Raw genomic sequence first — 26,369 nt, 5'->3', positions numbered from 1 at the left:
CTCCCTGCTTCCTCCCAAGGCTTTTCCTGAGGAAACCAGGCCGGAGGGGTGGACTGACATGATGCTCCGCCCTGAAAGGGCCCCATGGCTACTAGGAAGGCCATACACTCAGAAACGAAAGGGAAAGAAAGGCTGATGGTCAGAACTGAGTGGGTTTATGGGTCTTAATCTGGAGGCAGGAAGGAAGAACAAAGGCCTATGTCCTTGGATACAGAGAACAGGCAAGGGGGTGGGCATGGCTTTCCATTAGACCGTACTCCCAAAGTGAAGCCAGAGCTGAGAGAAGTCTTCCATCCAGCGACCAACCAAGAAGGAAACCCCATGAGGAAACCTCTGGCTGCCCCTGCTCCTGGCAGGCTTGGGAGGTGGGATGGCCCACTAACAGACAGACATGGAGAAGTTTTTGGGTATTGTGGGCAGTTGCTTTATTACATTAGCTGAAGTTATCTGTACAAATCCTCAGACAGGTAGATAATCAGTCCTCTGTCTCCTGAATGGGGAAACTGGAACTTGGAGAAGAAACACCTTTGCACAGATAGCCCAAGGCTTGGTGTAGGAAAGTCAGGAAGGTAAGCAGGCTGAGCTCCCTGTCATGGTGAGCACAGGCAGGACAGGAGATGAGCACCAGAGAGGGCTGTGAGGGTAGGAGCCCTATCCTCATTTGAGCTCACACATTCACCCACTGCCAGACCCCAAAGTCAGGCCTCTGGGGCAGCTGAGGCCCTCAGACCAAGATGTTTATCAAAAGCAGAACAACGCCAGTCAGGAGTTGGGGGCTGGAGCGGTGCCCACAGGCTCCAAGTGGGGTTGCTGTGGGGCTTCCTCTTCTTCCCCTAGTTCACCGGGAGTGGTATTGCTGGTCTTAGCTTCTGAGGCCTCTGCTTCACTGTGATACCATGAGCCAAAGCTGGAGGGAGAGCCAAGAGGTACTTTGAACCAGAAAGCCAGAGAAGTCAAGGATATGGGATGAGGGCAGGGAGTGGTGGGAAAGGAGATACAGAGGGAAAAAAGGGCAGTGTGTGGTCATGGGGAGCTGAATGGGGTCAGGTCAGGAGGGAGGGTTTGTTGGAGCTCAGGACAGCAATGGAGAAGGAAAGGAAAAAAACAGGACTCCTCTTTCACCTCCCCTCCTGCCCTTCCCTTCCCTCAACATACAAACTCTGTATTCTGGACTCAGAGGGTGGGGGATCATCTCCTTTATTGCTAGAGAGCTGGAGCCAGGAGCCATCCTCATCATCACTAAGACAGAGGAAAGAGAAGATGTGAGGGCCACATACTGAGGCCCTGAGGGACAACAGGAGTTCAGCTCACGTGGAGCTTTTTGAATGGCCTCCAGGAGCACCAGGGAAGGACAGAAGGACTTCAGGGTTCCCAGCTGGAGTGAAGGAATCACAGGACATCTTGAGGCTTTTACTTTATAGCCTGGCAGGTAGCAGGCCCCTGGCAAAGCTGCAGGCCCAGACCCATTCCTCTAACAGATAGACCCAGTCAAGGCAGGAAACTGAAAACTGAGTGTGGAGAAGCAGCATTAGCAGGTTTCTTCAGCAGATGTATACAACAGACAGGGCAGGTGGGAGAAGTGTGATCCAGAAAGACGATAGCAAGTGGGACTGTGGGCTCAGGGTGTGACCAGGCCAAGTCAGCAGGCCCAAGGAGTGACCTAATCATAGCTGCAGGCTTAGCAGGACAGACTAGACAGCAGGCTCAGGGATAAGGAGGCCAGGTTAGATGGTCCAAGAAGTGACTAGATGAGATTGATATAAGGGGTGACCAGGCTGGGTCAGCAGGCTCAGCTAGGTGACCACTAGGTCAGCAAATGCTAAGAGTTGGCTATCTAGGTCATCAGGCTCAGCAAAACTTGGGAGGGAGAGAGGAAAGGCTGGATCGGGGAAATGGAGGCAGGATCCTACCTACTCTCTGCTTCCTCTGGTGTCCCTAACATCTTGGCCTTGATCTTCTTTCGCTGTTTCCTGACAGCCACCTTCATGGCTTCAAGCAGAAGCCCAGAGACCCTGTGGTCTGTGAGCAGTTCCCTATAGGAGAGAGGGAGTGGCAGGGAGAAAGCAGTGAGGATGCCAACTGTAGGTTCCAGTCCAATTACCCATTTGCCTTTTTCTTCCTGAAATACTGCTTTGCACTGCTAACATTTCTCAGATCTTCCTATAGGTGGCCTGCTTCCTAGGAATACTTCCCTACTTGCTGCTGCTGCTGTTGTGACCCTTTGCGCGCGCTCTCTCTCTCTCTCTCTCTCTCTCTCTCTCTCTCTCTCACACACACACACACACACACACACACAAACACATGTTTGGATGAAGTTCCAGGACGGCAGGAACTATTTAATTCATGTCCTCCCAGTACCCAAGCAGAGCCTGGCATATGTCACAGTGGATATATCAGTGAATAAAGAATTAGTGGGTGACTTGAGGCCCAAGGTAAGTAAGTGGAGGCACCTCCTCTTCCTAGCCTCTTACCGCTGGAAATAGGCTAACTCCTCCTTGAGCAGAAACACATTGGTTTTGAGCTTATTCCGCTCTTGAAGGATCTGCTCAACCTCCTCCCTGCTGAAGCCACACTGCCCTGCCTCCGGAGGGTGCTCTCGCTGTGGTGGGGTATGCATCTGTGAAAGGGCAGACATGATTAAGGAGGGCAGCCTCCATTATCCTTCCTACCTAAACCCTAATACTATCACAGGAAGGCTAGGGAAAGTGATTGGAAGACTTTGGGGGCAAGTGTGCAACAGTAGAGGGTGGCACTGCTGCAGCTGAGTGGGTCTTAGGTGCAAATCTATGTGTCACCTTCCAACGGATTTGCTATGTACCTGGTACAACTTGCCCAGTGCTTAATAAGTGCCAGACTCTGTGGGTCTGAGTCGGGTCCCTGCCTTCCTCCTGCACTCACCGGGTCCTCAGGAGTCACTGGATCAAGCTCAGGTCTCTGCTCTCGCTTGCCAGGGCCTTGCAGTGGTAGCTCACGCTCCCTCTCACGGTCCTGTGCAGCCCGCAGCTGGGCTTGCACAGCGGCCAGCTTGTGTCGCAGCTCCGCATTTACCAGCAGGAGGCGCTGCAGCTGCTCCTGCAACTGGGGGTGGAGCGAGAAGAGAGCTGACAGGCGGGGCGCCAAGGTCCGCCTGAGCCCCGCCCCTCGCCTACCAACCGCACTCACGGCTTCCATCTCCTGGCTACGTTGCAGAAGGTTGCGGTTATAAGCCCGGAGCTCGTCCCGCTGTTTGTCCGTCACCTCCTTGAGCTGCTGCAGTAGCGCGTGCTCCTCTGAAGAAGGCGTGTTAGTGGTGGCCTGCAGTAGCTGAGGCCCCAACTAGTCCCCAGCCCACCCTGGTCCCGGCGGGGCCTGGACTTACCTTGCGGTCCCGAGCGTAGTTCCCTACGGAGGTGCTCATTCTCCTGCCTCAACCTCCGTAGCTCCAGTTCGGCCTGCTGGGCAGACACCTGCAGCTGGGGATGTACAGGCTGGGATTAGAGCCTGCCATCCCTACGGTGGGGTAAGCAGAGCGAGGAGTGACTCACCGAGTCCGGGGCGGGCCCAACAGCAGCCTTTTCCAGGAACTCCAGTGCCCGCACCACAAGCGGCACCAGCCGGGCCGCTGCCTCTGGACCAAAACGACGCGCCAGCTCTTGCAGCTCAGTGCCCAGGGCCCCTGCTAGATGGTATACGAGCTCAGCTGCTGTCGCAGACCCCGAGGCTATTTGAGGTATCCAGCTGGGTGGCCCAGGCGCTGCACTCCTGGGCTCCATTTTCTCCCCAGAAGACTTAGGGCACCCCAGCCCTCAACTAGGACCGGAAAATGCCAAACAGTTCCGTCCCAGGAAGTTTAGGAATGTAAAGGGCGGGGTAGAAGTGACAAGGGAGGAGCAACAAGGGGTAAAGGACTGGGAAAGGGACATGGTGCACCCTGTCCCTGTCCCATTCAACCCCCAAGGTCACAGGGAACTGAATCACCATTTCCCAGGCAGGTGTCCAAAAGCAGAGGCCCGGTGTTGTTAGTGGTCATTGTAGGCAGGCCCTCCTCCCAGCACCAGTGCAGGCTCCACCCCTGTGCCCAAGTCCAGAAGTGGACTTGGCTGCTAAGCACTCCAGGCAAGAAGTGAGACTGAAGGCCAGTGAGTGCTGTTTCTCTACCAACAGTGTCAGAAAAGTTGAGACTAGACTGTGTGCTACAACTACAGACCACAAGCTACAGAGCTAAACCCAGAAAGGGGAGCAACTTCTCCAAGTATGTTGAAAAATGGTGATGGTTTACAAGTATTTTTTAAAGAAACCATAAAGATAGTCAAGTCAGTAGAGTGTGAAAACCCAATCCCACATCAGTTCCTTAAGTCTAGGGGATATTCAGGTCCAAAGCCCTGAACAGGAGGGAGCCTTTTACTCACTCAAGATAGAACCCAGCACCAAGCTGTGAACAACTGCCCCAGCCCCCTGTCATTTCCACATTCAGAATTTGAGCTCAGGCAGGGTGAAAAAAAAAGCAACCAACCCTCAATTTCTATTTATACAAAATTTATTATATGTTGTTCAGGAATACAAGCCATTAATGATACAAGCACAAAAACGAAGGAAAAAAGGGCCAAGCTGCTGAATGTCACCAGCTTGTATGTGGGCATAAGAGGCTTCAGCACTTGAAAAGTCCGAAACAGGAGGAGGTGAGGAAACAACTAGGCATATAGGTCCTCGCGGTCTGCAGAGTAGACCTCTCCCTCTTGCAGGAGGGCAAAGTTGAGGAAGTGGGAGGGTCTGTGCACCTCATGGTAGAACTCTTTAGGGTTTGCCAGCTGTAGCTCATACTTCATGTTGGGATCATGTCGGACACCTTAGGTGAGAGGGAAACATTAAATGTTAAAAGGGTCTCCTTTCCGCAACCAGCCTGGGCCACTGGGCTAAGAGTAATGACGTCACTTATCCCCAACCCTGTACCCACTTCCCATGCTGCCCTCACACACAGTCTACTCACCCATAAAGTTGTAGTTCCATGAGGACTGAGCAGGAACCATAAAGAAGCCAAGGAATCGGTCTGACAGCAACATCTGGACCCTCTCATAGTGTGAGGGTAGATAACCCTTGGGGTTGTTGCCTTTGTCTGTATTCTGGCGGCCCCATTCATAGCCACTGGGTGTCAACTTGTAGGCTGTCAATGTGCAGGAACCTGGTGTGAAGCTAGAGAGGACAAGGACATGTGACAGTTCAGCCCCTGACCCGAAATGCCTACTTGCCCCACAATACTTCTTCCTAAGAGGGTCCAAGCCCACCTGCAGGTGATGATAATGGTCTTCTCGCCATCCCAAGATGGGTTGTCAGCCATGATTTTGGCATGGGTGGTGACATCCTGGGGTGACAGCTGGGGGGACTCATTGGGCTGAGTGTGGATCCAACCTAACGGCTCCATCTCCTATGGGCAAATACCAGTAAAGAACTGTTCAGAATCCCATGTGCAAACAGAACTCTCACCCATTTGACTAACATGCCTGCCTGTCTCCTCCCTGAGGGCAAAAAGGCACATATTCTCAAGCTCCTACACTTCCAAGCTTCATTACCACCACTTACTTTGAGGTACTCATGCTGGGGCAGCTGACCAGGCAGGTGCACAGTCTGGTGAGTACCCCACTGTGGAACCATCACGATGCAGCGGATTTCCTTCACTTGGGGGTTATCCGGTGGGCTCACCCCATACAGGTACCCTGCAATCTGGAGATGAGGGGGTTAGGAGTCTTAGTTCCAACCCAGAGTTGGGGTGTCAGCTTGTTTCCCTCCCTACCTCCAAGAACAAGAATGAAGTTTCTCAAAAATGAGCCAAAACCCCCTGCATCAGAATCACCTGGAGTTCTTGTTCAAAATGTTAGACTTCTTCATCACAATCTGTGTTATAATCTAGGAATCTGCACTGCTCTCAAACTCCCCAGCTGATAGTTACTTAGTATCAATAAACAAACAAGCACACAGCTAATGAATTTTTTTTCTTTCTTTCTTTGGCACTGGGGATTGAACTGAGGTGTGCTTCACTGAGCTACATAACCTTTTGGTAGCGGGCATTGAATCCAGGGGTACTTTATTGTAACCACATCTCCATCCCTTTTTGTTTTTTTTTTTTGAGATAAGGTCTAATTAAATTGCGAAGATTGGTCACAAACCTGTCGTGGCTGATCTCAAATTTGTAATCCTCCTGCTTCAGCCTCCTGTAGCTGGTATTATAGGTATATGTCCCCATATCCAGCCAGCTCAATTAATTTCCACAAGCTGAATACCACATCTGGAAAACCAGCACTAGCCAGAATTTTATTTTATATTTATTTTTTAGTTATAGGTGGATACAATATCTTTTATTTTATTTTTATGTGGTGCTGAGGATCAAACCCAGTGCCTCACACATGGTAGGTGAGCACTACTCTACCTCTGAGCCACAACCCCAGCCTGACAGAATTTTAAATTTTACATTGCTATCAACAAAGTTAGGGAAACTGTTTCCTATAAAATCACTCATATAGGGGCTGAGGATGTGGCTCAAGCGGTAGTGTGCTCGCCTGGCATGCATGCGGCCCGGGTTCGATCCTCAGCACCACATACAAACAAAGATGTTGTGCCCGCCGATAACTAAAAAATAAATATTAAAATTCTCTCTCTCTCTTTCTCTCTCTACCTCTCTCTTTAAAAAAAAAATTTAAAAAAAAAATAATAAAATAGGGCTGGGGACGTGGCTCAAGCGGTAGCGCGCTCGCCTGACATGCGTGCGGCCCGGGTTCAATCATCAGCACCACATACCAACAAAGGTGTTGTGTCCTCTGAGAACTAAAAAATAATAAATATTAAAAAATTCTCTCTCTCTCTCTCCTCTTTAAAAAAATAAAATAAAATAAAATAAACCAGAATGTCCTCTCTAATAGGGGAAAATATTAAAAAAAAAAAATCACTCATATAGAATACTAGTTATCTTTTCAAATTTGCCAATCTGCCAGGCACGCCTATAACCCCAGCAATGTGGAGAGGCAGAGGTAGGAGGATCACAAATTCAAAGCTAGCAACCCTGTCTCAAAATTTAAAAGGACTAGGGATGTGGTTCAGTGGTTAAGTGCCCCTGGGTTCAATCCCCGGTACCAAAACAAGCAAACAAACAAAAAAGTAGACCTGATGGCCACAATGTGGTGTTTTATAACATATGAATATGAATTACTAGTAAACTTATTTGGAGTCCCTTTCTGAACCACTGTTTTTTTTTTTTTTTTGTCAGTGCTAAGGAGTGAACCCTGAGTCCCATGCTTACTGATAAGCACATACTCTATTACTGAGCTACACCCTAATGCTCTTCTTATTCTTTGCTCATTCTTCTTCAGTTACTTTTAAAAAATTAACTTCTGAAAATTCCCTCTTTTACATGCTAATCCATTATCTAATCTTAGACTAATGAAATACTTTTTCATTTTTGTCTTTTGTAGTACTCTGTATCACAAGTTATTAATTTTGACTATAGTTTTGTTTTATGTCTTTTTAAAGGAAGTTATCCCAACACTAAGGTCATCAATATTTTAGTGATTTATTTAAAAAACTGCATTAGCTCTGCAGTTCAGTATTTAACATTCAGATTTTGAATCGACTTTATTTTACTTTTTTAAAAAATATTTTTAGTGGTAGATGGATACAATACCTTTATTTTATTTATTTTTAGGTGGTGCTGAGGATACAACCCAGTACCTCATTCATGCTTGGCAAGTGCTCTACCACTGAACTACAGTCCCAGCCCCTACCTAGTTTTATTTCTGCAAGTAGTATGAGGCAGGGATCCTGCCTTTCCCCACCTGTCTCAATATCATAGGTATGCTTAACCTCCCAGATTTGATACAGCATGTTTATTTAAAATAACACATGAATCTATTTCTGACCATATGCTTTTCTTTCCCAATAACTTCCCAAGTCAATAATATAGTCTCTTGGGCTGGGGTTGTGGCTCAGTGGTGGAGTGCTCACCTAGCACACATGACGCACTGGGCTCCATCCTCAGCACCACATAAAAATGAAATAGATATTGTGTATCCACCTACAACTAAAAAATAAATACTTTTTTAAAAAGTCTCTTAATTGCTAAAGCTTTATAAAATATTTTGATATCTCATAAGGGCCCACATCCTCTTTGGGCTATCCTTTTACAGTTATTCATCCACGAATATTGAAATCAGCATTCCAAACTCCAGGAAATATCAGGTGAGTTTTAGGCATGTAATACGTGGGGGCATCTGTGGTCTCGCTGAGCACACTTACTTGGGCACGAAGGTCAGAGATGCAGATAAACTTCTTAAGCACATTCTTGGGAAGGATATAAGTGTAACCAGTCTCTTTAATGTCATCAGAAGAAACATAAATGTGATTGGTCCGTAGGTGCAGATTGGCAGCAGAGATGGCCCTAAAAACAGGACATGTCAGCACCTATCAGCCCAAGCATCATCTCCAGTAGCACCAACAACCTCTCCATCCCTACCCTTTTGCCCTTCACATACCTGACCCTCCATTCAGTTTTTGAGGAGAAAGTCTGAGTTTCATAGTTGCTGGTTGTGGAGGTGATGATCTCATCACCATGCTTGTTGACAGTGCGAGTCTGTGTTGCAGTCAGCTGTGACTGTTCCTTTGTCTGCTTCTCGATCTCTGCTATCTGCTGTCGCTGCTGTGATGGTGCTGAGATCTCCATACCCAAGATAATGTCTCGAATTTCTGACTGTGTCAGTGATGCCACATTCACACTGTGGGCATAGTGTGAGTTACACAAGGATCCTTACCCCTTAGTTACTTTTGTTTCAACAGAAAGAGTATAACTTGGTAGAAAGGGCAGGTCATACTCTCACTCAGATAGTTCTCTAGTGACACTTTTTTTTAAAAGCCTGAAGTGGGGGCTGGGGCTGTAGCTCAGTGGCAGAGCGCTTGCCTAGCATGTGCTAGGCACTGGGTTTGATCTTTAGCACCATATACAAATAAAGTAAAGACATTCTATCCATCTACAACTACAAAAAAATTAAAAAGCCTTAAGTAAAGATTGCTGATACTTTGAAGATTCATCACATTCCAAGCAGGACAGCACTCTGCACATGTACCTTTTAGCTGTTTGGTGTCCATAATTCCCACTTTTCCTCCACAAAAAGTGCCCTAGCGGGGCTGGGCTTGTGGCTCAGTGGTAGAGCACTTGACTAGCATGTGTGAGGCACTGGGTTTGATCCTCAGCACCACATATAAATAAATAAAGGTCCACTGACAACTAAAATACATATATATATTAAAAAAAAAAAAAAGCGCCCTGGCACAGGACACTTTTCAAAAATGGAAACCCCAGAAACTGTAGATCATTGCCTCCTACTCAAAAGTAGTGGTATTAATCACTCTAGTGGGTAACTGGAAATCAAATGGGTATTTTTGGTTGCCGCAACTGCTCAAGAGGGGATGGGAGGCAGAGTGTGTGTACCAACAGCTGTGATACTTGGGGTCTTAGACACATAAACTTTTGGTAACATAAGGACAGTAGAGAAATGCCCTGCTAAAAATGGAAATGGGGGACTGGGGTTGTGGCTCAGTGGTAGAGCGCTTGCCTAGCACGTGTGAGGCACTGGGTTCGATTCTCAGCACCACATAAAAATAAATAAAGGTCCAGCAACAACTAATAAAATATTTTAAAAAAGGAGAAAAAAAAAAAAAGGCAATGGGGCCTCCTTTAAGAATGGTCAAGAGTCAGAATGAAGTCTTGAAACCTCAGATACTGCGTCTCTTCTACCTAGGATCATTCTACCTCTGAACTACACCCCAGCCTCCCTCCAACCCCCCATCTTGAGACAGGGTCTTACTAAATTGCCTAGGCTGGCCTTGAATTTGCCATCATGAGCCTCCTGAATAGCTCTGATTACAGGTGTGCACCACCACACTTGGCTGCTTACCTCTCTTCTATGGGCATTATTAAGATTATTTCCAGAAAACCTTCTGAACTTAAATGTTTCAAAACTCTAGAACCCATATGCTAAGCCACCTAACTTTTTGGATCTCCCATCTATCTCCCCAGCGCTCACTTGTTTTTCTTGCCATAGTCGGCCAAGATCAGATCCTTGAGCTGCACCTCCACTTTGATCCACTCTTCGTCAGTCAGGGTGGGCCAGATGTGGTGGGGTTCTGTAATAGTAGTCTTGTCTGGCTTCAGGATTACTTTTGCCCGGTCATTGTTCACATGCAGAGCACGCAGAATCAGGATGAGACGGGAGAAAGCCTGGGAAGAGATTTGGAAGAGTAAGGGAAAGTCAGTTGCTTGAGGCTCTTCTCCTTTCCTCTCTACAATCCTTATAGGAAACCCAATCTTCTAAACTTTAAGATCCTAACTCCTCATAAATTAGTAGTGTTCCTGCCCCATCTATAGTTCAAAAATTTGAAAATGACCCTATAAAGTGGGCTGTGGAGATAACCAAGGAACAGAATCATCTCCTCCTAAGGTGGTTTCATACCGTGTAAGATGAGATTGTCTTAAGCCAGTCATCATAGAGGTTGAAGAGAACCATCTGGGGCTCAGTGGCTTTAAGGATGAGATCCCCAAACTTTTCCACCTTTAGACAAGCCTGGAAGGGGAGTTGAAGCTCCGATCCTTTGATCACAATATTAGGGAAGTCCAGCAAGTGTACCTAAGACAGGATCAAGTTCAAGATCAGAAACAGAGCCTGAAGGTCTCAAACCTCCTTCCTTCTACCCTGTCTACCCTCTTAACCTCCAAAGGATCCAGCATGCCCTTCCTGGTGACAATGATTTGCTTGGGCTGCTCCTCCACAGGCAGAGATCTGATCAGGGCAGCTACTTCTTCAGCTGTCTTCCACTTGGCCAACTAAAAAGGAGAAGAAAATAGAAATTGAGTCTACCTGGACTATCTGAAACAGAAGATCCTACTCTTGAAATAAACTGTTTCTAATGAACACTGGTGTGTAATATTAGGTACTTAGAAGGTAGAAAAGGTAACAAATGGCTTTGTCCAAAGGGGTTTTTCAACCTTATGAGATAATACCACAAACCCATAAGAAATGGCATGCTCAATTATGTACTCCAGGAACAATAGAAATTAAGGTTACTAGTGTCATAAAGAGTTACACAAAGAAATGGGTACTTTTTTTTAATTTAACTTAATTTTATTTATTTATTTATTTATTTATTTTTATGTGGTGCTAAGGATTGAACCCAGGGCCTTGCACTTGAGAGGTGAGCACTCTACTGCTTAGCCATAACCCCAGCCCCAAGAAATGGGTCTTAATGGATAAGATGATGATGAACAGAGGACAGTTCATTCTAGAAAGATAAAAGGGGAAGTCAGTTGCTTGAGGCTCTTCTCTTTTCCTCTCTATAATCCTTATAGGAAACCCAATCCTATAAAGCCACAGAAGTGGAGATAAACATCAGGGTTTGGGGCTAATATGATCATGGACCAACAGAAAAAGAAAAAATATATATATATATATAAAGGGAAAGAAACTATGGTTGGACAGGTATAACCCCGAGAGATACCAAATGTCTGAGAAGCCAAAGAATATTTGTTCTCTAAAGATAATTTTTTGGTAGCTTTGTTTAAAAATGAGAGATTCAGGAAGCAGAAAGATCAGCTAAAAAGTAATGAAGGGCCTCAAACTCCCCTGGACCACTTGCAGAATACTTCAAGTAAAGTAATTTAGGGAATATGTTTAAATGATATGCTTGATCTTTTAATAGTTATTATTTTCTCCCCATCACTGCCTCCCAACCAATAAGGGCCAGCAAGGTTCTATGGACTCTTTATCCCTGATCCTGCTTACCTGCCCCAAACGCTTCTGTCCAGCCCATACAGATGTGTGAATTATCTTGAGAAACAGCTGCCCTGTCCGTGGGTTGAAGATGAAGATGGCCCCATTGATGGGTTTGGTTGTCAAGTTCCCTTCAAAGGTCTAAATGATGATTATATTATTAGTACAACCTAGAAACAACCATCCTGTTACCGCACACTGCTCTCATGCCTTTCTGCAGGTTTTTTTTCTTTTTTTGTAATACTGAAGATCGAAATCAGGGTTACTCTGCCACTGAGCTACATCCCCAATCCTTTTTAATTTTTTGAGCCAGGGTCTCACTAAGTTGCTAAAGCTGGCCTTGAGCTTATGATCCTCCTCCTTCTGCCTCAGCTTCTTTTATCACTGGGATTACAGGCATCCACCACCATGCCTGGACAGCCCTATTTTATTTTTTGTAGGTGCAGATGGACAGCATGCCTTTATTTTATTTGTTTATATATTTTTTTAATGTGGTACTGAAGATCAAACCAGTGCCTCACATGTTCTAGGCATGCACTCTGCCACTGAGCTATAGCCTCACCCAGCCCTATTTATTTTTTAAGACAAGATCTCATTAAATTGCTGAGATTGGCCTGCGACTTGCAATTCTCCTGTTTCTGCCTCCCAATTTGCTAGAATTATAGGCATGCAACACCACACCTGGCTTCCCATGGTAATGCCCAACACTCACCTTGTGGATAGTTACTCTGTAGACATTAGTATCATCTACAAACCAGATAATCTGGTTAGAGAAGAGTTCACCATAGTTCTGAGATGACAAATACGGCTCAGTGGGCTCAGATGAATAGAGCTGTAGCCCCTTGCGGATTCGTTCACGTAACACATACAAGGCAGGGTTTGCCTTCATGATCTTGGCCATGGCCTGCTGTATGAGAGGCTTGCTGCCTGGGAACCAGTTTCCATAAGCACTGTGAGAATGGAGAGGACAAGTAGAGTTAATCCCAGGCTGATATCCAAATATCAAGGTAAAGTACAACTCTACAAAGGAAGAAGGACGGTTGACCAGGCTGATAATAATAATCTGCTAATGTACACATTACAGAGAAGAGTCAGTGACCCAGAAGAGCAGAGGAAAAGGCTAATACCTCACCTGGACAAACAAAACAAAAAACCACATCTACATTAAACTATGGGACTAATGGAAAATACATGCATCTGAACCCTAACTCACCTATGCAGATTATACGCCAAGTCAATTGCAATGAGCACACCTGTAGGCGAAGGGTAAATACTCATGTTGTCTGTGGTATAGTCCAGGAACTTGGCCCGGGCATAGCGCTCAATGTCATGGGAATCATAGTCCCCCCAGCGCAACTGGATGTCTATCCAATACTTCTGAGTGGTGGTGCTGTCCATCACATCCCTAAGGGTAGAAAACGAGGTAAGGTTTCCAGGTATAACCAATATTCCCCAAACCATAAGAAATTAAAATCACTACAACTCACCTGAATTCCAAAACCATCCCCTCTGACTATATTCTAAATCAACAATCAACAGATTCTCCTGTTTCTGTCTCCTCCCAAGTTGCAACAGATTGATTGCTGATCTGGAATAGCCAGAGATTCAACAGATCTGACTGATGGGCTCCAAAGGTAGCACTGACTCCAAGTTTGAAAGACATACACAGACTAGTCTCCCAAAAGAACAGTAACACTAAGGTTACTGGATGTCTACAGCTGGTTCATAAAATACTTACTTGGAATCTGCTAGCAATGAGGGTCGAGAGACATTCCACTTATAGGAGGCAAAAAGCAATATATCTGCACAGGAAGAGTTCATCTTATAAGACTTTCGTGGATGGATTGTCTCCTTTTGTACGGTCTCTATTTCTAGTGCATCCAGTTCCTGGTCAAATACCTGAGGATAAAGGTGGTAGGTTTTAACTTATTATAGAAATCCATTTAAAATAAAAGTTTGTAGAATTTACATTAATTGGCACTTCCAGGGTGGATTTCCCATATGCAAAAGAGCAAGCTGGCTTGGCGCTGTGTCGCACACCTGTAATCCCTGTGACTGGGGAGGCTCAGGTATGATGATCACAAGTTTAAAGCCAGTCTCAGCAACTTAGCAAGGCCCTAAGTAACTCAGTGAGACCCTATGTCTAAATAAAATACCACAAAAGGGCTGGGGATGTGGCTCTGTGGTTAAGCACCCCTGGGTTCAATCCCTGGTACAAAAAAATGAGAAAGCTGACCTCTTTTTTGTGGTATCTTAACCCCTCAAGCTGGCCCACCTGACACAAATCCATGACGATGCTCTCATGGATCTTCTGCCACAAGTGGGCTCGAAAGATTTGGATGAGAGAGATCTTCAACGTGGGGATCTTGCCATGCATGAAGATACCTGTCAGGTCTAGCTGCACCTGAAAGCCCACATATACCTGCCAGGATAAAGAGAACATGACAATAGAGGTCAAGGGACATATTAAGGCAGTGGAAACACTTGTTTTTAGTTTCCATCTCTCAGGTCTAACAGCCATACTTACATTGGCCCGATTGATGGTTGGGGACCACCAAAGGGTGAATCTTCGATTGGGAATCTGGTTCAATCCTGATCGCTGAGCATTAGTTAGCTTCTTCCACTTCATAGATTCCTCAAAACCACTAGCCTTCTCCCTGGGGAGCAGAAGAGCCAAGTGAGGTGATGTCTCCCCATCTCCTAGCATACTGCTGACCTCCTAAAGGTGACTAAGGAACATTACAGTAGATGACAAAAACACAGAAGGGATGACCTGTGTCATCCTCTTAGAGGAGAAAAAGCCAGCCACACTGATACACACCTATAATCTCAGTACTCAGGAGACTGAGGTAGAAGGACCCCAAGTCCAAGACCAGCTTGGGCAACTTAGCAATACCCTGTCCCAAAATAAAAAGGGCTGGGGATGTAGCTCAGTGGTAGAGAGCTTGCCTAGCATGCATGAGTGAGGCCCTGGTTCAACCCCACAGTAGTATACACAACACCCCCCACCAAAAAAAGAGAGAAAGAGAATCCATACCAGAAAAGACCCTCCCAGGTAGGGAAGTAAGTGCCCTTAAACAGTGTGTGTTCCAGAATGCCTTCTACACCACCCAGGGCTTGAATCATATCTGTACGGTAGTTGTTTAGGTTCCATAGCTTCCCATCATGTCGCTGGTGTGTCCACCAAAAAGGGTTTTGCTTCAAAACCTAGAGGGAAGAATAGATACGTTCAAACTTGTGAGTGCCTAATTCCCTAGGGATGTAGAGAAAAAGGCACCCTCATATACTGCTAGTGGGAATATAAAATGGATCATTTTGGAAAACTGTTTTGGACTCCCCAGATCCAGGTGGTAGGTGGTAGGTTTTAACCTATTACTCGCTCCACATACCTGGTACTGCTTAAAGTCAGTTCGGACACGCCAACCCTTATCATAAGCTAATGTGTGCCGATCCTTCTGGAAGAGAGTGTTAATTCGAGGAATGCCACGATCCCAAGAGTCCTCTAGATCTTCTAATGTCAGCCGTCTGCCCAAGAAATTAAGATTAAAGTCAAAATGTCTTCTCAAGTGAAGAACTAATCATTTCCTCCTGACCAAGGATAAGTAGAGTCAGGAGTAGAACCTGCCCTCTTACTCCATAAAAATATACCATGCTCTGCCTATGACCCCACACAAGACTCAAAGTTTAACCCCTTCTCTGGCCCCCACCCCAGTATTGGTATACCCTCCTGGATGCCTACCTGTTCTGAGCAATGGCCTCTTGTCTCTTGAGTGCATATTCAGCCCAGACCCGCTGGGAATCGATGAACTCACTCTCCCATGGCTGTATGTAGCGGTATAAGTTGGGAATCAGTTGGTCTTCTTCATGACTCATTCCTGAACGAAAGTGTGTAATACCTACATCTGTCTGCTTGGACCACCTGTTTTAGGCAACCATGATTAGAGATAAAAGTAAAGCCCAAAAGTAAAGAAACACCCCTTTCCCTCAGGGCATATGCAATAGAGTCTAGCACTAAAGATTTTCAACCAAGCCCTACCTGAGGTCAGACTGGGGAATGAGCACATGGCCCATTGACAGCATGCCCAGTCCTCCCAACTCCTTAGGGGTGTAGAACACAACAGGAGGGAACCGACTTGGCATCTTGGAGTTGAGTCCAATCTTTATACGTGTCTGGATCTTGTTCTCACACTTCACCAGCAAGTCTAGGAGTTCCTGGGTGTTCACCACAGCCTCCCGAAAGTATGTCATAAGGCCAATGAGAGCTGTATTCCACTTATTCACAATCTAAAGTTAGTGGGAAACAGTAAATTCCAGATGAACAATGATGATGGGGTGGTGGTGAATATGGCTTATATCCAGTTAGTTACATCTCTAGTACTTAAGAGTTCAACATCATTAGTAATTATGGAAATAGACATCAAAACCATAATGACACTCCACAACTACTAGGATGGATATAATCAAAACAGAAATGACAAGTATTAGCAAGGATGTAAGGAAAAAGGCACCCTCATATATTGCTAGTGGGAATATAAAATGGTACATTTTGGAAAACTGGCATTTATCAAAAGGCTGATTAAGCAACTTCAGTCCTGGGTATATATTCAAGAGAAATGAAAACATCCACACAAAAACCTGTATAAGTATTAGCAGCATTATTCATAACAGCCAAATAGTGGGAAAATTTTCAAATGTACATCAACTTACAAGTTGATAAACAAAACGTGGAATATCTGTATAATAGAATGCTACTACTTCATAAAAAAGATTGAAATACTGATATAGGCTATAATATGGACACATTATCTAAGTGAAAAAAAGACAAAAAAAAAAAAAAAGGCTATTATTCTGAATACGCAAAGTAGTTGGAAGAGGTAGGGGAAAGAGGAGCTGGGGGTAGAGCTCAGGGGTAGAGTTCTTGCCCAGCATGTAAGAGGCCTCAGCTGAGATCCCCAGCAACGCAACAAAAACAACAACAAAACAAAACAGAAAAAAAAAAAAAACTAAAAAGGAAAGAAAATTGTCAGGGACCTCAGAGTGTGTGTGTGTGTTGGGGTGGGGGAGAGCTGCTGCTGATAAGAATGGAAATTTGGGGGCTGGGGATGTGGCTCAAGAGGTAGCGCGCTCGCCTGGCATGTGTGCGGCCCGGGTTCGATCCTCAGCACCACATACCAACAAAGATGTTGTGTCCGCCGAGAACTAAAAAATAAATATTAAAAAAAAATTCTCTGGGGCTGGGGATGTGGCTCAAGTGGTAGCGCACTCGCCTGGCATGCGTGCGGCCCGGGTTTGATCCTCAGCACCACATACAAAGAAAGATGTTGTGCCCGCCGAAAACTAAAAATAAATAAATAAAGATTAAAAAATTTAAAAAAAAAATTCTCTCTCTCTCTCTCTCCCCCCTCTCACTCTCTCTTAAAAAAAAAAAAAAAAGAATGGAAATTTGGGACTGGGATTGTGGCTCAGTGGTAGAGCGCCTGACTAGCATGTGTAAGGCCCTGGGTTTGTCCTCAGCACCACAAATAAAAAAACTAAATAAAGGTATTGTGTCCATTTACAACTAAAAGTATTAAAAAAAAAAGAGAGAGAGAAAGAGAGAGAGAGAGAAGGAATGGGAATTTCTTCTCTGGGGTGATAAAAAAATGTTATGAAGTAGTGGTAATGGTTGTCTAATTAATGAATATGCAAAATTATGAGATTTAAAATTGTGTGCGTATATATTCATAGTGTGTGAATTACATTTCAATAAAAAATGAATTGATACAACAGAGTCTAGTACAAATGACTGAAAATAAGACCAAATAAACCAGGTGTGGTGGGGCATGCCTGTAATCCCAGCAACTCCAGAGGCCGAGGCAGGAGAATCACAAATTCAAAACCAGATTGGGCAATTTTGCAAGACCTTGTCTCAAAATTTAAAAAAGGGCTGGGGACGTACCTCAGTGGTACAGCACTTAGTTAGCATGCATGTGACCCTCCTTTAAATCTCCAGTATTGCAAAACATAAACAACCAAATACAAGTAACCCCAGGGAAACCAAAAGTGGGAGATGGGGGACAGGGTGATAAAAACAAAAACAAACTATTAAAATATAATGGGGGGGAGCTGAGGTTGTGGCTCAGTGGTAGAGCACTTGCCTAACATGTGAGGCACTGGGTTCAATTCTTAGCACTGCATATAGATAAATGAATAAAATAAAGGCCAATCAATATCTTAAAAAATAGAGCTGGGGTTGTGACTCAGTGGTAGAACGCTCGCCTAGCACACGCGAGGCCCTGGCTTTGATCCTCAGCACCACATAAAAATAAATAAATTAATTAAAGATATAGTGTCCAACTACAACTAAAATATTAAAGAAAGAAAAATAATGGGGCCTGCAGAAATTGCCCCCACCACTATAAACAGCTAGAAAATTAAGTGGGCTATTTAAAACAATGATTTTATACAACTGATAACACAGAGAACAACCAAAGAGAAAAGGGAACTAGCCAGGCACAGCGGAGCATACCTATAATCCCCATGGCTTGGGAGGCTAAGGCAAGAGGATCGCCAGTTTCCAAGCTGAAAGTTAGCCTCCATACCTTAATGAGACCCTGTCTCAAAATAAAAATAAACAAAGGTCTGGGGATGCAGCTCAGAGATTAAGTGCTCCTGGTTCAATCCCCAGGCCAAAAAAAAAAGGAAAAGGGAAACAGATGAATTGACACTTATTATTACCGCAGCTAACTGCTTAGTAGCAGTTTCCAAGCTGTAGCATAGACATGAAAAAGAGAACCCAAAGTCTCACTGAATGGAAGATAAAAGACTAGGGTTCTAGAAGACAAGGCAGCTAGAATTTGTAGGGCAGAAGAAAGAGATCCTGGAAGGGATTCCATCAGGTTTCTGGCTGAATACCAATTTGTATGCAGTAAAACTCCCTGAGGCCACAGAAAGAAACCCTGGAAAGCAGTAGGTTGAGTAAGACCTACAGCTCATATAAGGCTAAGATTAGTTTGTGTTCCCACCAGCCACAGTAGAGACCTTGTAAAACAGGAGAACTGGGTAGTCCCAACAAAGGTAACAAAGTGGCTCCAGAACAAAGAGTGCTCTCTGGATCTGCCACAAGCAAGCTTTAAAAGGATCAAACTAGGACTGGGATTGTAGCTCAGTAGTAGAGTGCTTGCCTCCCACACATGAGCCACTGGTTTCGATCCTCAGCACCACATAAAAACAAATAAATAAAAATAAAGATATTGTGTTCAACTACAACTAAAAAAAATTTTTTTTTAAAAAGGAATCAAACTAATACACATTTATGTAACTACACCGGAACAAGTACAACATTCTTTAAAGAAACATAACAAAATCCAGCAATTGACAATATAAAATTCACTTTCCACCATGCAATAAAAAGTTACAATGTATCTACATTACTCATAAACAGAAGGAAAAATGATTAATAGAGAACCAGTAAGAACAAAGGTGATGGATTAGTAGACAAAGACCTTAAAATAACTACATGAATATAACCAGGTAAGGAAGAGATATTAAAAAGACTCAAATGGATCTAAAGGAAAAACTATAATATCTGAAAATCAAATATACACAGATGGGCACATGAGTGTAGTCTAATGAAAGAGCACTTGCCTAGCATGTACAAAACCCTGAGGTTTTATCCCTAAGACTACAATAAATCACTGATGGGATAAATTCCATTGGAAACTGCAGAGGAAAATAATTGGTTTATATTCATAAAAATGAATGCAAAACAGAGTCTTTCAGGTAAACAAAAGAATACCTTCATTGCCAGTATTTTTCTATTAAAAGAAATTCTTTTAAGAGAAAAAAAACAGGGGCTGGGGATGTGGCTCAAGCGGTAGCGCGCTCGCCTGGCATGCGTGCGGGCCCCGGGTTCGATCCTCAGCACCACATACAAACAAAGATGTTGTGTCCGCCGATAACTAAAAAATAAATATTAAAAAAATTCTCTCTCCCTCCCTCTCTCTTTAAAAAAATTTTTAAAAAAAATTAAAAAAAAAAGAAAAAAAACACCAGATAAAATTTTGGATTTAGACAAAGTAACAGAGAAATCAGAATTATTAAGTATATAGGTAAAACGTAAAAACAATTTTCTTGCCAGGGGCAGTGGCACAGAAGTTTGGGAGGCTAAGGCAGAAGGACTGCAAGTTCGAGATCAACCTAAACAACTTAGTGAGACCCTGTCTTGAAAAAAAAAAAAAAAAAGAAATAGAAAAAACTAGGGGGCTGGGATTATGGCTCAGTGGTAGAGCGCTTGCCTAGCACGGGCGGGACCCGGGTTCTATCCTCAGCACCACATAAAAACAAAGGCATTGTGTTGTGTCCATCTACACCAAAAAAAAAAAAAAAAAAAAAAAAAAAGACTAAGGATATAGCTCAGTGGTAAAGCACCTCTCCATTCAATCCCCAGTACCATCGAACAAAACAAAATAACCAAAACTTTTTTTTTCCTACAATTTGTAATTTCAAGAACAAATGGCTTTTTAAAGCAAAAATTGTAACAAAGTATAGCATTTATAATACACGTACAATTAAAACATAGGACAAAAATACTACAAGAGTAGGAATAGTGAACATAATTTAAATTTACCTCCACTTTTTACTTATTGGGTCAATGTGTAGACCTCACTTCACATGTTCAAGGTCCTGAGTTCAATCCCAGTACCACAAAAAATAAAATTAAAATAACTCAACACAAAAGAAGGCAGGAAAAGAGAAAAGGAGATGTAATAAAAATAAAAAAATGGAGGCCAGGCAAAGTGGTGCATGCCTGTAATCCCAGTGACTAGGAAGGCTGAGGCAGGAGTATTATGAATTCAAAGCCAGCCTCAGCAACTTAGTGAGGCCCCAAGCAATTTAGCAAGACTATGCCTCAAAATACAAAACAAAAAGGGTTGGGGATGTGGCTCAATGGTTAAGCTCCTCTGGGTTCAATCCCCAGTACAAAAAAAATAAAATAAAAAATAAGAGGCAGGCATAGTGGTACATACCCATAATCCCAGCAACTTGGGGCAGGGGGGGTGCTGAGGCAAGAGGATCACAAATTCAAGGCCTGTCTCAGCAATTTAGCAAGGCCCTAGCAACTCAGCAAGACCCTGTCTCAAAACAAACAAAAAAAGGAGCTGGGGATTTGACTCAGTGGTTAAGCATCCCTGGGTTCAATCCCCAGTACCAAAAAGAAAAACAGACAGACAAACAAGGAGGGCCTGGCAAGACTAGGGAAGCTAAGTCTGAAGGAGCTCAAAAATGAATAAAAAGGGCTGGGGATATAGGTCAGTAGTAGGGTGCCCTAGATTTCAATCCCCATTACCAAATGGGGGGGGGGAGGACAAGATAAATGATTTATTGATCGTTATATTGCCTTTTTTGGAGTATTCAGACCATTTGTAAGGTAAAAACTTTTGAAAAGAGACCATAGAATGGGCTGGGATGTAGCTCAGTGGTAGAACACTTGACACATGAAGAGGCCCTGGGCTCGATCCTCAATGCTGGCATGGGGAGGGAGGAAGATGAACTTGAAAAGGGAAATAAATCTACAACTTGGGCTGGGGATGTGGCTCAAGCGGTAGCGCGCTCGCCTGGCATGCGTGCGGCCCGGGTTCGATCCTCAGCACTACATACAACCAAAGATGTTGTGTCCGCCGAGAACTAAAAAATAAATATTAAAATTAAAAAAAAAAATCTACAACTATAACTGGAAAATGTCCAACATTCCTCATACAAAGCTGGGTGTAGTGGTGCATGCACACCAGTAAACCCCAGCTACTCTGGAGGCCTAAGGTAGGAGACCACTTGAGCCCAGGAGCTCTATTTCAGCCTCGGCAACATAGCAAGACTCCATTTCAAATACAAAACAAGCAAACTAATACTCTTTTCTCAGTAACTGATAGAAATAGATCAAGAAAAAAAAAATACACAAATTGATCACAATGTAATCAATTAACTGATCAACTGGACAGTCAACAAGATAGTAGACAATATATGCAAGGCCATAAAACAAGTCTTAGTCCATTAAAAAACAAAACAAAAGGGGCTAGGGATGTGGCTCAAGCGGTAGTGTGCTTGCCTGGCATGCACGCGGCGCTGGGTTCGATCCTCAGCATCACATACAAATAAAGATGTTGTGTCCGCCGAAAACTAAAAAATAAATATTAAAAAAATTCTCTCTCTCTTTTAAAAAAATAAAAATAAAATAAAATTAAGAATGTACAGAATAATATATTCTCTGATCATAATGGAATAAAACTAGAAACTAATAAAAGAAACTCCCAAATATGTGAAAATCAAACAGTATATTTCTAAATAACCTCTAGGTAAAATAAAAACTCACATGGGAAATTAGAAAATATTTTTAACTGAATAAACTAAAAACATAATACATTAAAACTTGAGAAGGGGCTGGGGATATAGCTCAGTTGGTAGAGTGCTTGCCTTGCATGCATAAAGTCCTGGGTTCAATCACCAGCATCATCAAAAAATAAAAATTAAAAAAAAGAAATGTGAGTGGGTGGGATTGGGGAGGGAAAGAGGTGTTGAGCAGTTCCTTGATGAGCCCTTATTTTTTCAGGCCCCCCAGCGTGGGGTGCACTTCTAATCCATGGCTTCAGACTTTGCCTTCTCACCCCCTCTGGGCGGTGGGGGTGATGGGTCAGGAGGGCCAGAGCTGAAGCTGGATTGACCCTCGGACCTGGCTAAGCTTCCCAGGCCCTCCCGGTGGTCCAGGAATCGGGCCAGGTTCGGAGGTGTGGGGGGATTCCCTCATGCCCTCCACCCTATGAGTTCTGTGGAGAGATGGCATACTGTGGACCTCAGGTTGGAATGGGCCTGATCCCCCATGGTAGCCTGGAGAGCTCTCAGCCTGAGATCGAGGTGGGAGCTAGGATGGAAAGCAACTCTGAAGGGGCCTCCCCCGAGCCCTGCATTGCTCACCCTGCTGTGGTGAAAGTGGAGAGGAGAAGGTGGATTAAAACCCCGAGGAATCCCAAGATATCCAAGCTTGGCAGAAAGAACTGGAGGAATTTGCCAAGCTACTGAAGCAGAAGAGGATCAACCTGGGATATACTCAGGCCGATGTGGGGCTCACCCTGGGGTTCTCTTTGGGAAGGTGTTCAGCCAAACAACCACCTGCCGTTTTGAGGTTCTGCAGCTTAGTTTCAAGAACATGTGCAAGCTGCGGCCCATGCTACAGAAGTGGGTGGAGGAAGCAGACAATAATAAAAACCTTCAGGAGATATGCAAAGCGGAGACCCTCCTGCAAGCCCGGAAGAGAAAGCGAACAAATATCGAGACCAGAGTGAGAGGCAACCTGGAGAACATGTTCTTGCAGTACCCAAAATCCATACTGCAAGAGATCAGCCACACTGCCGAACACCTAGAGCTTGAGAAGGATGTGAGTGCACCTGTCCCTGTCCACGCCATCTCTCTGCCTCCCTAGCTGCCACTCCCTTTTCTCCAGCTCTGGCTCCTGTCCTCCTGCCACTTGGGAGTTGGGTGAAATGATCAAACAAAGCCAGACCCAACTCCAGGAGCTTGTGGTCTTATGTCACTCTCCTGTGTCATCCACTCCCATGTGGTCCGAATGTAGTTCTGTAACCGGCGCCAGAAGGGCAAATGATCAAGCATTGATTATTCCCAACGAGAGGAGGATTTTGAGGCTGCAGCTTCTCCTTTCTCAGGGGACCTGTATCCTTTCCTCTGGCTCCAGGGCCCCATTTTGGTACCTCAGGTTACAGAAGCCCTCACTTCACCATACTCTATTCCCCAGTCCATCTTCCTGAGAGGGAAGCCTTTCCCTCTGTCTCTGTCACCACTCTGGGCTCTCCCATGCATTCAAACTGAGGTACCTGCCTTTCCTAGGTAAGGGGGCAGAGGGAAGAGGAGCTAGGGAGAACCTGGAGCCTGGACCAGGGCTTTTGGGACTAAGTTCTTCATTCACTAAGGAAGGAATTGGAAGCTCAAAGGGTGGGGTGAGGAGTTGGGGAATTGGTATTGCCTTTATTGATTGTGTACAATTGAACCATCTTTGCCTTCCTAGAATAAATCCCACTTGATCATGATAAATGAAAAAAAAAAAAAGAAAAGGAGTTGGGGAATTGGTTGGAGGGAAGGTGAAGTTCAATCATGCTCTTGATTTTAATTCCCACATCATTCATACTTCGTTCTTAAATAAAGAAGCCTGGGACACAGTAAATAAAATAAAATAATAAAATAAGAAAGAAAAATAAAAAAAGAAATGTCAGAGCATTTATTTGGGGCTAGGATTGTGGCTCAGAGGTAGAGCGCTTGCCTAGCATATGTCAGGCACTGGGTTTGATCCTCAGCACCACATAAAAATAAAGATATTGTGTCCACCTGTAACAAAAATAAATATTAAAAAAAAAACCAACTTGAGGGGCCAGACACCACCACACAAGCCTATAATCCCCACTGCTTGAGAGACTGAGGCAGGAGGAGTTCAAAGCCGGCCTCAGCAACTTAGCAAGACCCTATCTGTAAATAAAATACCATAAAAAAGGGTTGGGGATGTGGCTCAGTGATTAAGCACCCTCTGGGTTCAATTCCTGATACAAATAAATAAATACTTGAGGAATGCAGTGAGGCACAGTGACTAGCAAAGCTAAGGCAGAAGGATTGCAAGTTCAGTGAGGCCATCCTCAGCAACTTAGTGAGACCCTATCTCAAAATAAAAAATAATAAGGAGAGCTGGGGATATAGCTCAGTGGTAGAGTGTTTGTCTATCAAGTACAAAGTTCAATCCCCAACAGCACTGCTTGGAAGAAAAAAAAATAATAATCCAACATAATCCAAACAAATTATCCTTGCTTCCTCTTCTCCAACAGCTTTGGATGTTTTTCCATATATGTTATACATTCTACATACTTCTTTACCTACCCTCATCACCCTGCCCTCAAATCTATTGCTAAAGCGAACGTACCATTTGAGGGAGCAAAAAGCAATCTGTAATTTTAGTTTCCTAATCATCCAAAGATTTCAACTTTTTGCCAATATAAACAAAAAGACTTAAGTGACCAAGAATTATAGTTAAGAGGAAGAAAAAAATGCATAGTATGAAGATTATTTAACTAAGACTTTATTTATACCTTTCCCTCAAGCTATAAGTACTATGTAGACCCCTATTAAATTATACAGTGCACACACAGCTATAACAGTTTAGATTTGCTCTGGAATGTATAATCACATTAAAAATAAGTAACTTTCTAACTATTTCATTTTTTAATTGGTTGGTGTGTGTGTGTTTGTGTGTGTGTCTGTCACTGGTAGCTGAACCTAAAGGTGCTCTAACATTGCCCACAGCCCTTATTTTATTTTGAAACAGGGTCTCTCTCAAGTTGCTGAGGTTTGCTTCAAACTTGTGACCGTCCTGTCCCACCTTCAAGGAGACTGGGTTTACAGGTATGTACCACCATTCCTGGCTGATCTGTTATTTTTTCCCAAGGCCAATGGCCACTTTTGGTTTCTTCCTTCTTTCCTCTCTGCTGTCATCCAGGATCCCAGTGTGGTCCAGCATCCTTGATTTCCTCTTTACCCAATTCTTTTCCAGAAATTTATGACAGCCTTCTGACAAACCCCAGTCTAAACAACCACTAAAATTTATGTGCTTTCTCTATCTCATCAATGAACAGTTGAGTGCTTCCGTGAAAAGTGAATACCCACTTACTTACCTCTTTGTTTCCCCTAGTATCCCAAACAAGGTTTTGCTGACTTTATCTGCTAACTCCTTATCAAATCTGTTCTACTCTCCTTGACTTTTATTTTCTAGAAACCCACCTGGGTTCTCAGCACACCTGCCAATCTCTTATTTCTTCAACAATCATTATCACATCTCATCACAGTTCTCACGTCTAATGTGCACAACCCAAGCCCTTCACTCCTGCACAAATAAGCTGACAAATTCAAGATGCTGTTTGAACTTCCCACTAACTTCACCTATATTCACACCTATTAGGCTCAGAGGACATTTTCCTCTACTTGCCTTATCCCTTCTGAACACCTCTGCAACTCTGCTTCATCAATCATCACACTTCTGTGATGTAACTGCAACTGCAACTAGCTCCTTCTTAATCAAGTCACTCCCATTCAAAACACCTGCCTTGACTTATAGCTCCCTCTAGGTGGCATCTAACGTTCTTAACTCCAGCTCTGGCAAACAGATGGTCCTTGTCTCCACTCACTTCCCATAAAGCCTCACCCACTGCCATCTGGCTTTCATCCCCACTATTTCTGAAACAGCTCTAAGGTCACCAATGACGTCCTAACTGGCAAATCCAGTGGATGCTTTTCAGTCCTTATCTAACTGAAAAGCTCTTAGGCAACTGACACTGTTATGTATCTACTCTAATTCTGGACACTCATTCCTTACAGCCTTGGCTCATGTGTCCTGGCACTCTCCCTCCATTTCTGGCCACACTGGTTTTTGGTGTTCCCCAGGCTCCAAGATCTTGCTCACTCTTGAACTTTCAATCTTTATGTCAACAGACTCCTTAATTACTTGGACATCCTATAGGAAAGCCCTCTAAGTTAACACTGATTGCTCTTATTTCTTATTTT

At 44.1% G+C, this 26,369-nt stretch overlaps 2 protein-coding genes, 1 long non-coding RNA gene and 1 pseudogene across 6 annotated transcripts in view; 2 read left to right on the top strand and 2 right to left on the bottom strand.

The window, feature by feature from the left end:
- Positions 1 to 6,644, top strand: part of LOC308635677 — a 141,067-nt gene extending 134,423 nt beyond the window's left edge. Inside the window, exon 2 of the long non-coding RNA XR_014019229.1 lies at positions 6,503 to 6,644. This is a non-coding gene — a long non-coding RNA (uncharacterized lncRNA). The remainder of the gene's footprint in view (positions 1 to 6,502) is intronic.
- On the bottom strand, positions 81 to 3,927 carry RILP (Rab interacting lysosomal protein). Of its 2 annotated transcripts, none has more exons than XM_081270264.1 (8): positions 3,525 to 3,927; positions 3,359 to 3,446; positions 3,163 to 3,269; positions 2,899 to 3,078; positions 2,472 to 2,617; positions 1,911 to 2,033; positions 1,156 to 1,239; positions 81 to 907 (listed from the first exon to the last, which is right to left on the bottom strand). In XM_081270264.1, exons 1-8 carry the CDS (start codon positions 3,750 to 3,752, stop codon positions 763 to 765), a joined length of 1,101 nt encoding a protein of 366 aa, XP_081126390.1. In that variant the 5' UTR covers positions 3,753 to 3,927; the 3' UTR covers positions 81 to 762. The 2 variants fall into 2 exon arrangements, with proteins under 2 accessions (XP_081126390.1, XP_081126389.1); XM_081270263.1 differs by having other exon boundaries at positions 86 to 907; positions 3,359 to 3,452; positions 3,525 to 3,926.
- The window catches only part of PRPF8 (pre-mRNA processing factor 8), a 35,596-nt gene continuing 13,725 nt past the window's right edge, over positions 4,499 to 26,369 (bottom strand). For both annotated transcript variants that reach the window (XM_081270209.1, XM_081270210.1), the window contains exons 25-43: positions 15,820 to 16,067; positions 15,523 to 15,702; positions 15,173 to 15,308; positions 14,821 to 14,990; positions 14,311 to 14,440; positions 14,059 to 14,205; positions 13,522 to 13,682; positions 12,997 to 13,188; positions 12,496 to 12,733; positions 11,796 to 11,924; positions 10,727 to 10,840; positions 10,470 to 10,643; positions 10,044 to 10,237; positions 8,496 to 8,735; positions 8,260 to 8,401; positions 5,557 to 5,697; positions 5,262 to 5,401; positions 4,967 to 5,169; positions 4,499 to 4,825 (exon numbers count right to left, since the gene is read on the bottom strand). In XM_081270209.1, the coding sequence (XP_081126335.1) occupies positions 4,671 to 4,825; positions 4,967 to 5,169; positions 5,262 to 5,401; positions 5,557 to 5,697; positions 8,260 to 8,401; positions 8,496 to 8,735; positions 10,044 to 10,237; positions 10,470 to 10,643; positions 10,727 to 10,840; positions 11,796 to 11,924; positions 12,496 to 12,733; positions 12,997 to 13,188; positions 13,522 to 13,682; positions 14,059 to 14,205; positions 14,311 to 14,440; positions 14,821 to 14,990; positions 15,173 to 15,308; positions 15,523 to 15,702; positions 15,820 to 16,067 (3,234 nt within the window). In that variant the 3' untranslated portion in view covers positions 4,499 to 4,670. The remainder of the gene's footprint in view (positions 4,826 to 4,966; positions 5,170 to 5,261; positions 5,402 to 5,556; positions 5,698 to 8,259; positions 8,402 to 8,495; positions 8,736 to 10,043; positions 10,238 to 10,469; positions 10,644 to 10,726; positions 10,841 to 11,795; positions 11,925 to 12,495; positions 12,734 to 12,996; positions 13,189 to 13,521; positions 13,683 to 14,058; positions 14,206 to 14,310; positions 14,441 to 14,820; positions 14,991 to 15,172; positions 15,309 to 15,522; positions 15,703 to 15,819; positions 16,068 to 26,369) is intronic.
- LOC308635474 (POU domain, class 5, transcription factor 1-like) lies at positions 22,330 to 24,674 on the top strand (annotated as a pseudogene). Its single transcript has 3 exons — positions 22,330 to 23,234; positions 23,288 to 23,291; positions 23,386 to 24,674. The product of its transcript is annotated as a POU domain, class 5, transcription factor 1-like (transcript).

This window comes from Spermophilus citellus (genome assembly GCF_964194105.1).
Source record: "Spermophilus citellus genome assembly, chromosome: 17".
Lineage (NCBI taxonomy): Eukaryota > Metazoa > Chordata > Mammalia > Rodentia > Sciuridae > Spermophilus > Spermophilus citellus.
The sequence above is the reverse complement of the archived record's forward strand: the minus strand, read 5'-3'. Positions and strand labels throughout refer to the sequence as shown.

Excerpts from the sequence above, each read along its gene's own strand:
- RILP (XM_081270263.1), bottom strand. The coding sequence starts at position 3,752 with ATGGAGCCCAGGAGTGCAGCGCCTGGGCCACCCAGCTGGATACCTCAA. Across the intron at positions 3,079-3,162 it reads GTAGCCAGGAGATGGAAGCC|TTGCAGGAGCAGCTGCAGCG; the intron begins GTGAGTGCGGTT and ends CTCCACCCCCAG. Across the intron at positions 1,240-1,910 it reads CCAGAGGAAGCAGAGAGTAG|TGATGATGAGGATGGCTCCT; the intron begins GTAGGATCCTGC and ends CCTCTGTCTTAG.